The 14,391-nt window shown below is 44.6% G+C and overlaps 1 protein-coding gene across 6 annotated transcripts; it reads left to right on the top strand.

Moving 5' to 3' along the window:
* Positions 1-2,065: 2,065 nt before the first annotated feature.
* On the top strand, positions 2,066-13,429 carry LOC138915013 (HLA class I histocompatibility antigen, alpha chain G-like). Of its 6 annotated transcripts, none has more exons than XM_070245223.1 (7): positions 2,066-2,224; positions 2,548-2,817; positions 10,493-10,768; positions 11,460-11,651; positions 11,776-11,879; positions 12,801-12,855; positions 13,021-13,429. In XM_070245223.1, the coding sequence occupies exons 1-7, from the start codon at positions 2,155-2,157 to the stop codon at positions 13,023-13,025; spliced, it is 972 nt and encodes a 323-aa protein (XP_070101324.1). In that variant the 5' UTR covers positions 2,066-2,154; the 3' UTR covers positions 13,026-13,429. The 6 variants fall into 6 exon arrangements, with proteins under 6 accessions (XP_070101324.1, XP_014590153.2, XP_014590149.2 ...); XM_014734667.3 differs by having other exon boundaries at positions 2,076-2,224; positions 11,463-11,651; XM_014734663.3 differs by having other exon boundaries at positions 2,076-2,224; positions 11,376-11,651.
* The last annotated feature ends 962 nt before the right edge of the window (positions 13,430-14,391 follow it).

The raw sequence follows: 14,391 nt of genomic DNA, 5'->3' as shown, positions 1-14,391 counted from the left end.
CGCGCTCCGCTGCAGGCAGCCCAGTGTTTCGTTGGTTCGGATCCTGGGCGCGGACATGGCACTGCTCATCAAGCCATGCTGGGGCAGCGTCCCACATGCCACAACTGAAGGGACCCACAGCGGAGAGTATACAACTATGTGCCGGGGGGCTTTGGGGAGAAAAAGGAAAAAAATAAAATCTTAAAAAAATAAATAAATAAAATTTTTTTAAAAAAAGGACTGGGTTCTTCCTGAGCAAAGAGATTCAAAGCATGAGAGGGGTTCAATGTGAGGGAATTTCTCCATTGTGGGCTTTGAAAATGGAGGCCACATGGCAAAGAATGCTGGTGGCAACTAGGTGTTGGGAGCAGCCCTGCTCTGGCTCCTTGCTGACAGTTGTCAAGAAAAGAAGGCCCTCAGTTCTACAACACAAAAAAAGTGAATTCTGCTGACAACCTCTGTGTAAGCTTAGAGGAAGATCCTGAGCTCAGGAAGAGAACCCAGCTTTGTGAGACCCTGAACAGAGAACCCATCTACACCACACCTGGATTTCTGACTAAGGAACTATAAGTAAATAAATGGGTGTTTTTTGAGCCACTAAATCCCGGTAATTTGTTACGCAGTAACAGAAACTAATACACAGGGCTCATTGTGCAGCAGATAAGCACATAGCATTTTTTTCCACTAGAATGAATTTATGAACGTATATGCACACTAGTTGCATGAATTACAATGTTTTCTTTTTTGTATTTTTCATGTTATGATTTTTATGTAGTGCAATTACATTTTAATACAATCGTATTTCATTCATTCATTCATTCAACAACTAATTTAGTGCTTAGGATGTACCAGGAATGGCTTTATGTGCTGGAGATACAACTTTGACCCAAATGGCCCAAAGTCCTAAGCCAAAACTGTGCTCACATGCGTTGCATTCTAGAGGCTTCCCAAAAATGAGATGGAGACACTAGAGCATTCTAGTAAAGAAATGACACATCGTAACTCACATTAGCTGGATTGCTGTCCTCTGTGGGGAGAACAGTGCACAGATGGCAGGTGAGGAGGTGGCGCTGGTGCCACAATTCAGGAGTGAGAGGGTGGTGGAGACTAAGGGGAGACGAGGGCCTGAGGGGTGAGAGGACAGAGAGAAGGGCTGGAGGAGCAGGGGTGGGGAGAAGAAGCAGAGGGAAAGAATTCTAAAGCAGTGGAGTCCTCAGATTTAAACATACATACTGTTTTATTGATCTTTAATAAATATATCTACAGACCTAGTAGAGTATTCTTGGTATTTAATACATTCTTTGGAGCTGCCTAAAAACTAATTGCCTCCTTTTGTTAATCAGCTTAAGAAATAATAAATGTCCTAATAAAATATGCACACTGCTTAACGTGAATAACTCATAAAAATAGGCAATTCAGGGGGCACTGGTGAAGAGCATTTCGACTGCCTCGAACACCTTCAACTTTGAGTTGATTCAAGTTTGTACCGTGCTCCTGGTTGAAATATACAGAAACACATTGTGCCTTCATGCGTTTCTTTGTCCTGAGGATCTGTGGGGACTCACACAGACAAACTCAGGGCTATAGAATGAAGAGCATTTTAAAACACAACAACCTGGAGTCCAGATATACTGTCCGAAAAGTAAAATTTAGGAGGTTTGTGAGTCTGACTGCAGTGCTGTGTAGACACGTTTCTGTAGGAAGGGGCTAAAATCACTTCTTTTACAGATTACATTCCTGCTGTTCAGAGGCAGGGAGGCCATTTCAGGGAGAGGGATTCCAGTAAGAGGAGAAGAAGGGGCTGAGCCCAGCCTGGGGGTCTCTCCCTGGTTTCCTCAGACAGCCCCTGGGCCAGGACTCAGGGAGACGGTGTGACAAAGAGCTCTCGGTGCAGGAGGAGAGGGGTCAGGGCAAGTCCCAGGTCCCCCGACGTGGCTCTCAGGGTCTCAGCCCGAGGGCAGTGTCTGGGGCAGGAAAGCTCAGTGTTGGGGAGGCCCCTTCTCCCTGAGTTTCATTTCTCTCTCTCACAACCTGTGTCAGCGCCTCCTGCCTAGAGACTCATGACGCGGCCTCAGTTCCCACTCCCATTGCGTGTCCGGTTTCTAGAGAAGCCAATCAGCGTCGCCAGGGCTCCCAGTTGCAAAGTCTCCACCACCATCCAGAACGACCCTGAGAATGAGGGTCAGGGGGCCCCGAACCCTTCTGCTGCTCTCGGGGACCCTGACCCTGACCAAGACCTGGGCGGGTGAGTGCGGGGTCGGGAGGAGGCGGCCTCTGCGGGGGGCGGAGCCAGGGGACCTCGTGGCGGGGGCGCAGGACCCCCAGGGAAGGCGCGTCTTTGCTGACACCTGCCCAGAGCCCCCCATCTCGGCCCTGCCCCGTCCTGACCTCTCCCTTTACCCACCCCTTCCTCTTCCCGCCTGTAAGTCCCTGCCCTTCTCCGTCCGCCGCCCCTTTTCCATCTCACTACCCCCTAGTCCCCTCCCGCGTCCCGGCCCCATCACCTGCGGACCCGGGGACCCGCGCCGGGAGGAGGGTCGGCCGGGTCTCAGCCCCTCCCCGCCCCAGGCTCCCACTCCCTGAGGTATTTCTACACCGCCGTGTCCCGGCCCGGCCGCGGGAAGCCCCGCTTCATCGCCGTCGGCTACGTGGACGACACGCAGTTCCAGCGGTTCGACAGCGGCGCCGCGAGTCCGAGGGCGGAGCCGCGGGCGCCCTGGATGGAGCAGGAGGGGCCGCAGTATTGGGAAGAAGAGACGCGGACCTACAAGGACATTGCACACAATTTCCGAGTGGAACTTAACGTTTTGCCTGACTACTACAACCTTAGCAAGGCCGGTGAGTGACTGGGCCAAATCCAGGTCACGATTCCCCACCCCCACGGAAAGCCCGGTTCCATGTGAGTTTTTGGTCTCGTCTGAGATTCACCCTATCCACCGATTATGAGGTAGACTCTGATAGACTTAAAAAGACGTTTATTTGAGGTTTGTTAGAACTGCAGCACGGGGAAAACACCAATTCAAGTAGCCCTTGAACTGTGCTTTGCACCATTGAAAGGGAGAAGGGAAGGCTTTATAGTCGTGGCTAATAAGGGCAAAGAAGAGAAAAGGGAAGGAATGTCCTTTAACAAGTTGCAGGCACTAGATAATCATGAGGGTGCAGGTCCCTTTAAACAAGCCATTAAACTTAGGAATATGGGAGATGACTCTGATAGGAATGAGATCTCTGTCCTGATAATCTTATCGTCCTTGAGAATGAGGTCTCCATCGAGATCATCTTAGTGTCCTTGAGAAGACTTGCAGACACGTTTCAGGTATTTAATGAGTTCAAGAGCTCTTCTGAAAGAGGAATTTGTTCTACTCCTTTCTGTGCCTGCCCCACTCCATGTTAGTACCTTAACATGAGAGACTCCATCTTTTTTCCATTCCATGGCTCCCCCTTTTCATCAGAATCAACCAGAATGGTAGCACTGATAATCTTTATTAGTTCTTTGTGATCAGGGTGGATGGCACCTAACCTGGATCCCTTTAGTCCCTCAGTGAGGGGAAATAGGAATGACGTTATAAAGGTAGTCTCTTATTTATTGTTAAGCAGAGCCACATTTGAGCAACAAGGCAGACAAGATGTGGGAAGGCCAAATTCATGAGGATGTGTATATACTTGGGAAATCAAGTGCACATATTGGCTCTGGTCTTCATAAGACCATCACGTTGGCCTGAATGCTAGCTGTACAACAGTGAGTAAAGAAAACAGTGGTTAGTTTAAATATCATGATCAATACAAAGATTTCAAGTAGTAATAGAATTAGGAGTTGTAATCTGGACCACGGAAATGTGCTGATGCGTGTAGCAAGCCAACTAAATAAAAACTGTACAAGTCCATCTGGCTTTGAGGAAAAGGGAGATTAGTGGTATTTGCTAATTTAGGGTAAATCCTTTCTTGCATCCAAGGGAAAACCTAGAGTGCAACGACCTAACCACCCAGGTGGAAGCCAGGGCCGAAGGTTTGTCCCATACATCCAACAGTTAGGCTGATTTTTGTGTAAAGTGAAGGAATGAGCCCACTGTAAAAAGATGTTGCTCTCAGGCTGCCATTCAGACATGGTTTTGGAAAAACAAACATAGAATCAGAAAAATCTTAAATGACATTTGAACAGTATGACAATGCTCATATTAAAATAGTTGTAGAAGTATGTATACAGTCTGACCCTGGGTCTTGGGACAGCTGTCTTCCTCAAATATCAGCAACTTCTCTTCCTAGACAGTTTCATTTGGAGGTCTCCAGGGTTTCTACAGGACCAGATGTCAGGTGGAAATTTTTTTAGCTGTGAGATGTATCTTCAAGCTTAAATGCCTTCCAGATCTGCAGCAGTATCAGCGGTTAGGAGCACTTGGTAAAGTCTTTTCCAATGAGGCTCAAGGGTTGTCTTCTTCTGATGTTGCTTCCAGAATACCCGGTTACCAGGCTCTAGACTGTGACCAACAGGATCCTTTAAATTAAAATCCAGGAAAGCTGCTTTATCCTGTTGATGATAGGCTTGAGTATAAAACATTAGAGACTTACAGTAGGTGGTCATACTACCGTAAGACAACAAGGGATCAGCAGAAGGTTGTGGACCAATAGACACTGATCTGCTGGTGACCATCCCATGTGGGATTAGTTCACGTTTTCCAGAGAGAACACTGCAAGCAGTGGGCGAGACCAAAAGGCAATACCTTAGGTCAGAGGATCCACTCTGTAGGTGTGTAACAAAACCTCAAAGACAATTAGCAGGACTAGAATCCAGCATCTGCAAAGGTGCAACATGATTTTTCCATCCACAGTTACACTCATTTTTTACCAAAGATAATCACAGTAAAACTGATTTATTTACATTAAAAACTTGGCCTGATTATTTATGTAAGTGAAAATAAGAATATTAACAGAGAGATTCTGAATTCTAGAGGGATCAGGAAGGAAAAATAGTAAATGTTTCATCTTTGTTTACAAAGGTGTATCTTACCAAATTGTTGATAGCTTAAGAGAAAAGATTTCTTTAAATCCAGTTCAGTTTTATGATCCAAAAGTTCATCAGAAACCTATATTCTGGAGTTAAGTATCAGAGTCCTTTCCATGAATCTCTCTGAAGATGAAACATATTTGCAAAAGCATCAGAGTATGGGGCTGGCCCCATGGCTGAGTGGTTAAGTTCACGTGCTCCACTTCGGCAGCCCAGGGTTTTGCCAGTTCAGATCCTGGGCACAGACATGGCACCGCTCATTAGGCCATGCTGAGGCAGCGCCCCACATGCCATAACTAGAAGGACCCACAACTAAAATATACAAGTATGTCTGGGGGGCTTTGGGGAGAAAAAGCAGGGAAAAAAAGCATCAGAGTAAAACAATAACTGTCTGTAAGTGACAAAAGACATGGTTAAAGATATGATTATAATGCAGTTGACAAGGAAATCTAGTTATTTCTATAACACACATTTTAAGATAATGACTAGAATTATACCAGGACATATCAGATTTTTCAGAATTTTATATAATTTTTAAAACACTTAGATTAATAACGTTCACCCACACAATATAACCTAAAATGTTTATCATCGTTTATTTGACAATGCTCCCCATGCAATTTATCATACCAAATAAACCTAATTAGCTTAGTATCTCCCTCTTTATAGGAAGAGAGAACAAATTCTAGAAGTCCCAGGGACCTGCTGGAAATTCTCAGTTTCTTTCGGATCAGAAGAAAGACTTTATTTAGGATTTTAGTTTTGGGGAAGTTTGTCAATAATATCAAAAGGTTTTAAAACACTTGGTCAAATAGGATCATGGGTCACTGTGCAACAATGCTTAGTTATCCATTTAACCCAAGTGACAACCGAAGATGTTAAAGGCACTCCTAGAGAGTTAAACAGTTAAAAACAACAACAACAACAAAAACCTTAGCTGTCTTAATAGAGACCTCAGCTTTTTGAACATAGGAAATTATTTTGACAAACCATAGAATCCTTGCCTTTTAGGTCGACTTACTCAGAGGTGAAGAAAAACCTTTCAGAATCTATCGAGAACAAACTAAAAGTCTAAGGAAACTATCCTTTTCAGAGAGAGAGAGAACTAAATTCTAATTTTGCACCAGCTTAGTTTTCATATTAAAACTCATTTACTTAATTAAATTCGTTTCAATCTTAGCCACCTTGACCATGCACAGAACTCTTTTCTCAGGGTTCTTCTTTCACAAATCTGCTATAACTTTCTCTTTTACATTCAGAATTTGTCCCATGCCTTCCCTCCTTCCTAGTACTTTAGGACAATTTATTTTCTTAACAAAACAAACAAAAATATCTCTACTCCTTATACCTTCTTTACTGAAAACATATATCTTACTTTCCTTGTATACAGAGGTGTTCCCTTATTAATTTTACTGGCTCTAATCACATATATTAATTAGAAATTTAACCCTTAAAAAAACTTAATTTTTAGTGCAAACTAAGAAGTAAGCAATTATGAACTGTCTTTCACATTAGCATTCCGTGGCTTGGCAAATTTATAAATACTTTTCATAATTTCTACGAACATACTACTTCATAATACAATCTTTTAATAAAGCACAAGACATGTTTACTAATAGAGCCAAACATCTTTTAGTTTCTCAGTAATAAGACAAAAGTGGGTAAACACAGACTTGTTTACCAAGTAATGTTTCAGTATTTTATCCTATTTGAAAATAATCTAGTGAATGAGTTTTCTGTCATTTAATTTAACCAGCACAACTTCAAACTGCCAAGTTACCAAAGAGATTTTGGAAGCTATTTTAAATACATATGCCATAAAATATAATCATTGCTAAAAGTTTATCTATAAACTCCTATCTCATTTATATCTATTTAGTTTACTTGTTTCAATAATTATGTTTAGTTGCCTACAAAAACTTCATGAGACATTAGACAAAATCATCTATCATTCTAAGTTATTTTTGCTGGCACATTTTGTAACAGAGATAACATGAGCTTATTTGATTATTAACCGAGATAGAATGAAGGCTGAATGCCTGCATCATATCCAATGCTGATAACTCTGAAAACATGCCTATTTCAATCAAACTTAAATAAGCTTTCACTTACCAAAGATTATTTTATATCATGTTAACTTGAACAACATTTGGGTTAGTTCCTATTACGTTTAGAAATAATTTATATAAATACTTACTTTAAGCCAATTAAATAGAGCTCTTTTAGAAGTTATACTATTACAAGGTAGAAAAATATCACCTACATATAATGCATATATATAGAAATACATAGATATATAGACAGAAGCATGTAGAGACTTTTTGCAATGAATCAGATACAATGCAAAACTCAGTGATTTATGAAAGAATAGTTAGATCCAAACTGTGTTTCTGGCAGATGGAATAAACTAATGTTATCTACTAAGGAATTGGTGGTGATCTAGACAACAGTGCCTGGAAAGGTTACAAGCTTTTTGAGATAAATAGGGGAGGTTTTTGGGATTGGCAAAAGGGAATGGGTGGAATTTGGACTGCCTCCAGAGCTGAATTTCCAGTTTTGCAAAGGTTTGCAAGGTACGTGTGCAGGTGCTCTCAATTCCTCAGAAATTGAGTTGTAACTTAAACAACGTTGTAGGTTGATCTACCTCTCCAACTACGTCATCCTTAATTTGCTTCTTTCCCTCTTATTTTAACTTAGAGAGGAAGGTTTATGTTAAAAAAATGTTTGTCAGGTTCTGAATATCACCTCCTAATTTGGCCAAATTTCTGATCATAAATTACTAAATCTTTTCAAATATTTTGTCAAGTTTCAGCCAAGGCAAACAGTAAATATTTCTGGCAGTGTTAAACAACTCCATTTATTTTTAATTTTGTCTCCCCTTGACTGTTTAATAGAATAACGTTGCAGTTTCCCAGAAGATCTCTCAATCTCATTAACTCTGGGAGAGGCTCATACTGGGCCCTGTCTTGAAGGTAGATTATGGGGGTATTTGTAAAGCCATAACTTAGTAGACTTTTATATAGTGTTTTCTTTTAGGGACTTCTTATAATTTAATTTTTCATTAGCTTTTTGTAACAAAACTTTCAATAAAGCTATTTTGGAATTTTGAAACCTTTGCTTTTAAGTATACTTCTTAAATGATCTTATGTAATTGGAACATTCCTTCTAATAGCCAATGTAATTACCCTGAGGCTGGTGGCATGTTGGCAGGACCCTAGCTGCAAATGGAGTTCAACCCACATTTCTGTTCAGTCGTGTCTGACCACAAATAAGATACAACCTGCATTTCTTTCCAGCCATATTTTGGGGACCCCAATCTGATGCTTACCATCCCAGCTCTCAGGACACGAAGGAAGCTTAGTAAGATTTTGCTGTTCTTAGTAAATATTTGTAGCTTTCAAGACCATGGTTTTTAAGCAGGTATGCCAGAAGGTGGCACACTTGATTCTTAATAGAGATTAAAGATTGCATTTAATCTGTCTGTTCCACAGTTCTCAAATCTAGTGCAGAAAAATACAAGTTTTGGAAGCTCAAAGGTCCCCCAAAGTGGCTACGTAATTTTAAATCATCTTTAGAATTATCAGTCCACTGGGACAAAAATTTACAAGAGGACAGACCATAGTTCTTAAAAATAAAACCAGCTGGAGTTCCCAAGAGAGGGTGATTATTGATGGTTGTTCTGGAACAGTTGCTCCCTATAATTTAGAGAGGGTTGTTCTTGGTTGACCAAGGCAGGAAGGTATGTGTTTTGGGTTGGCTATGGGCTGCTTGCCAGGATCACTTCCCAAAATGTCCCCATGGGCCATTGGTCTCTCTCTTACATCTCAGAATATCCTGGACACCAGGCAGTGTCAGGTTGCTCAAGGTACTAGGATGACCAGTCCCTTATTTGTAGCTCCCAGATGAGCTTATGAAGTTTCTTGTGACCCAGGAACAGGTAAATTCTTAGATTGGGAGGCCCTGTGAAACCACTGCATGTCACAGACAGAGTTCTCACACTTCTGCTAGGTTTCTAGTCGCCTAGAAACACCCCAGAAGGGGTCATAAGGAGCAATGTCTCTTATCTTCAGACTCAAAGGACCCTCATTTGGGTGATAGGAGAAGTTAAGGGGTCTGCACTGATGATCAAGAACGGCCAAACTTTGAATTGTAAGAGGATGTGGCCACTTTAATAAGACAAAAAACTACTAAAGCTACAATACTACTCACACAGAAAAATCCTTAAACACGAATCCTCTGCCTAGTTAAGATGAGGACAGAGTCCTCTCCAAAGGCATGAGGACAAAAAAGAAATCCTTGAATCCGAACCTCCTGCCTTAAGCAGATGCAGAATCTTCCTTTGGAAATGGAAGAGTCGACTATAACCAGAAATACCCAAGTAAACATCAGTTTGACCTAAATATCAACCTTAAAAATCGGGAGATTCTGGGGCCGGCCCAATGGCACAGCGGTTAAGTGCGCACGTTCCGCTTCTCTGCGGCCCGGGGTTCGCCAGTTCACATCCCAGGTGCGGACATGGCACCGCTTGGAACAAGCCATGCTGTGGTAGGCATCCCACGTATAAAGTAAGGAAGATGGGCATGGATGTTAGCTCAGGGCCAATCTTCCTCAGAAAAATGAGGAGGATTGGCAGTAGTTAGCTCAGGGCTAATCTTCCTCAAAAAAAAAAAAAAAAATTGGGAGATTCAGATCCAGGAGGACTCACCACTAGATTTCCAGGCTTGCTGGTGGGGACATCTAAATTGGTGGTCTCTTTGGAGGTACCTTCCACACATCCTTGGCTGCACTGGGGATTCAGAATGGTCGCTCTGGATCTTACTATCTACACCAAGAAATGTCGACCAATTCTAAGGTAAATTAAACAAAAAGATGTTTATTCAGGGTTCGTTAGGACTGTAGCCTGGGGAAAACATAAATTCAAGTAGCCTTTGAATTTGTGTTTTCCACCTCTGAAAGGGCGAAGGAAGGCCTTGTAGTTGGAGCTAACAAAGGCAAAGAATAAAAAGGGAAGGAATATCCTTTAACAAATTCCAGGCACAAGGTAATCATGGAAGTGAAGGTCCACTGAAACAGGGCATTAAATTTAGGAATGTGGATGATGACTCTGATAAGAAGGAGATCTCTGTCCTGATAACCTTATCATCCTTGGGAATGAGGTCTCCATCTCCAAGATCTTACTGTCCTTGAGAAGACTTGCAGAAACATTTCAGTTATCTAATGAGTTCAAGAGTTCATCCTGAAGGAGGAATTTCTTCCTCTCTTCATATCTGCCTCGCTCCATTTTAGTGCCTTAACATCACAGACTCCATCTTTTTTCAATTCCATAACCCCAACACTGCGGGTCCCACTGGCCTCTCCACCAGGGAAGAGCCTGCAGGGACTTTCCCTAGGTTTCTTTTTCAGTTTAGGTTTAATTGGGGTGGGGGTGGGGCTGCCAGCGCAACAGGGCTAAGTGGGAAAGGCTGGCCACTGGGGTGGGCTAAATGGGTGGGACTGACCATGGGAATGGGGTAGGGTCTCACACCTTCCAGTGGATGCATGGTTGCTACGTGGACTCAGACGGGCGCCTCCTCCGTGGATACAGTCAGTTCGCCTATGACGGTGATGACTACCTCACCCTGAACGAGGACCTGCACTCCTGGACCGTGGCAGACATGGCAGCTCAGATCACCCTGCATAAGTGGGAGGCAAGCGGTGTTGTGGAGCGCCACAAGGCCTACGTGAAAGACAAGTGTGTGAAGTGGCTCCTCAGACACCTGGAGAACGGGAAGGAGATGCTGCAGCGCATAGGTACGAGGGGCCGCGGGGCCTCCTTAATGTCCCCTTGCGCTGAGGGCCTTCTACAAGGAGTGGAAGACAATAGGATGACACCAGAACACCCCTGTCCTGTGGGTCAGGAGACTAAGTCCAACTGGATTTTCAGTTCCAGTACCAGAGGGTGACTCCTCCATAGGGCCCGCCTTCCTCTCAAGGACACTAAGGGATCCAGTCTCCAGGGATGGACTGGGAAACCCTCCCTGACATAAGTGACAAGTGCTTCCCTTTGACTCTGGCAGCAGCTGTGGGAATCTTTCAGGCCTTGTTCTCTGCCCCACACCCAGTGTGTTTGAGGTCTGACTCCAACTTTTCTGAGTCACTCAGCCTCCATCCAGGTCAGGACCACAAATCCCTTTTCCCCCCTTCAAAGACCTGCCTCCTACACTGGGCCATCTTGCTCTGATTCTAAAACTTTCCAAACAATAAGAGATTATCCCAGAAGCCTGTGTCCAGACTGGTGTCTGGGTTTTGTGCTCCCTTCCCTAATTGACCTGTCCATTTTCAAGATGGTCACATAAGCCCTACTCCAGTGGTCTAAGACAGATGCAAACTTCCTGAATTTTATGACTCTTCTCCTCAGAGCCCCCAAAAACACATGTGACCTGCCACCCCATCTCTAACCATGAGGTCACCCTGAGGTTCTGGGCCCTGGGCTTCTACCCAGCAGAGATCACCCTGACCTGGCAGCGTGATGGGGAGGACCTGACCCAGGACACCAAGCTTGTGGAGACCAGGCCTGCAGGGGATGGGACCTTCCAGAAGTGGGCGGCTGTGATGGTGCCTTCTGGAGAGAAGCAGAGATACATGTGCCGTGTGCAGCATGAGGGGCTACCCGAGCCCGTCATCCTGAGATGGGGTAAGGAGGGAGCCATGGGCTCAGAGCCTTTTCTCAGGGAAATCAGGAGCCCTTCTGGAGACCTCCAGCAGGGTCAGGGCTGAGGCCTGGGGGTCAGGGCCCTCACCTTGCCTTCCCTTCCCAGAGGTGCCTCTTGAGTCCACTATCTCCACTGTTGGCATCGTTGTCCTGGCTGTCTTGGTAGTTGTGGTCATTGGAGTCTTGGTGGCTGGAGGAAGAAGTGCTCAGGTAAGGAAGGGGTGTGGTCAGTTTTCTTGTCCCACTGTGGGGATTTCAAGCCCAAGTAAAAGCTTGCCCTGGGGGCCAGCTCCATGGCCGAGTGGTTAAGTTTGCAAGCTCTGCTGTGGCGGCCCAGGGTTTCGACGGTTCGAGTCCTGGGCGCAGACATGGCACTGCTCATCAGGCCATGCTGAGGCGGCGTCCCACATGCCACAACTAAAAGGACCCACAACCAAAAATACATAACTATGTACCAGGGGGCTTTGGGGAGAAAAAGGAAAAAAATAAAATCTTTAAAAAGTAAACTTAAAAATTCCATAAATAAAAAAAAACTAAAAGGCAAGTGAAAAAGATTTGAAAAAAAAAAAGCTTGCCCTGTGTCGTTAATGGGAAGTCCCATCCACAGGCACATGTGCTTTCCTAGTCTTAGGCCCTATTTGCTAACACTTACTCTTTATTAATGCACATGTAATAGTCAAGAACAAATTTATCATTTGACGAACCTGGCGATGCGGGACCTGATTCTCAACAGTCACAAGTCAGAGGGGAAGGTCACTGCTGAGGACAGACCTCCAGGAGGGTGGTTGGTCCAGTCCCCACACATGTACTTTCTTCATGTTTCCTGATGCTGCCCTGAGTCTGTAACCACAGTTCTGGAAACTTCCCTTGGGTCCGGGACTAGGATGTTCCTTTAGGACCTCGTGGCTCTGCCTCCTCCTCTCTGGTTTCGCATAGGATGTTTTCTTCCCACAGGTGGAAGAGGAGGGAGTTAGGCTGAGGCTACCATTAAGTATGGATGGGGGGTGATGTTTGAGTCTCTTGGGACAGTGTAGATGGGAGCCTATGGGGGAGCTCACGCACCCCATAGCTCTCTCTGTACTCTCATCTGCTCTGGGCTCTGACTGCATCCTGCTTTTTTTCTACCTCCAGCAGCGACACTGCCCTAGGCTCTCTTGTGTCTGTCCTGTGCTTGTGAACACTAAATGTAAGACCCTGGGGGCCTGAAGTGGGGAGGGGTTGGGGCAGAGAGGATGGAACTGGGTTATGGAGATTCTTTCGTTGGGATATTTTGAACATGTGGAGGGCTGTTCAGAATGTCACCAATTACAGTCACTGACTTAAATTTGTTCATGATTATTTTCTTCTATAGTGTGAGACAGCAGCCTGTGGGGGACTGAGTGACAAGATTTGTTCACGTCTCAACCCCCATTGTGACTTCAAGAACATCTTTCTTCAAAGGGAATCAGAATGTGTCTGCATTCGTATTGGCATACTGTGAGGAGGTGGGGAGACTGGTCTCCCCCACAATCCCCTGACCTGTGTTCTCTTCCCTGATTGACTGTTCCAGCAGAGATGGGGCTGGATCGTCTCCACCCATGTCTTTACTTCATGCTCCACTGAGCTGCAGTTTCTTAGTGCCTTATGGAAAATAAGAATGTGGATATGAATTTGTTTTTTCAAATTCTTGCCATGAGGGATTGACGGGTTAATTAAAGGAGAAGATTCCTAAAATTTGGGAGAGAAAATAAATGGAAGCACTGAGAACCTTCCAGAATCTGCATGTTTATTGTGCTGAGTCTGTTGCAGGTGGGGACAGGAGAAGCCTCTGAGGAGCTGAGCATGGACAGGGCCTGTGACCACTCAGTGCTCAGTGCATCGTGGGCTGTGATGTGGTCACTCCTCAGCTGGGGCATCTCTCTGCTCCTTTGCCCTTGTCCATTCAGTAGAAACTTGTCCCACCAGGACCTGTGATCACAAGGATTTGGACATCACCTGTGCCTTGTCACGTCTCCACGACCATGGACAGCAATGGCTTCATGTGACTGAGTCAGCCTAGGCTCAGGCCTAGCTCCAGCCCTCAGTGCCTCTTTTGGGTGTTTACTTGTTGTTTCTTTGTTTCTGTAGAGGATTAGGCCTGTTCTTGTTCTTGTGTATGAGTTCTGGTCTCATTCTCTTCTTGGTGTCCCTGTCTCAGCAGCAGGAGTTGTTTGGCCTGTCATTGTCCCCGTAAGGCCAGGCAGCCCTGCACACAGATGTCTGTGGTGTCCAAAGATGAATTTTCAGAATCGTCCAGCTCTGTCCTCCTTTGAGGGCTTGACTGTCATTTTCACCTTTTCCAGACGTTCTCAAAGGAGAGAGATTCTGGAATTAGCAGAGAGGAGGGATCCCATAGTTTCTCATCCTAAATAAGTTCCTGTTGGGGTTCTTCTGCTCTGCAGTCTGCCTCCTGGCCCTTAACTCTAGTCATCCTAGTACTGGCTCCAATCTAAACTCACAATTTATAAAGCAGAGTCTACTTTAGATATATACTTGCTTGGAAAATAAAACCCATAAGTCAAGAATCATTGTCTTCTGACGAGAAAAATATAATTGTGTGCTGTGGTGTGCAGGAGAGTTGTTGTGGGAGGGAGAGATGGAGGGAGGAGGGAGAGAGCTGCACTTGTGAGAAAAGTACAGGCAGCACTGATGTCAGTGTGAGTGGACATTGTGCTGTGGATCCCACAAAACAGCTGTGGTCTGA

This window comes from Equus caballus, chromosome 20 (genome assembly GCF_041296265.1).
Source record: "Equus caballus isolate H_3958 breed thoroughbred chromosome 20, TB-T2T, whole genome shotgun sequence".
In the NCBI taxonomy this organism is placed as follows: domain Eukaryota; kingdom Metazoa; phylum Chordata; class Mammalia; order Perissodactyla; family Equidae; genus Equus; species Equus caballus.
Note: the sequence above shows the minus strand (reverse complement) of the source record. Positions and strands in the feature narration are given on the sequence as shown.

Coding starts and splice junctions, on each gene's coding strand:
- LOC138915013 (XM_014734660.3), top strand. CDS start 2,155: ATGAGGGTCAGGGGGCCCCGAACCCTTCTGCTGCTCTCGGGGACCCTG. Junction 2,818..10,492: donor CTACAACCTTAGCAAGGCCG/GTGAGTGACTGG, acceptor GGAATGGGGTAG/GGTCTCACACCTTCCAGTGG. Junction 11,652..11,775: donor GCCCGTCATCCTGAGATGGG/GTAAGGAGGGAG, acceptor TTCCCTTCCCAG/AGGTGCCTCTTGAGTCCACT.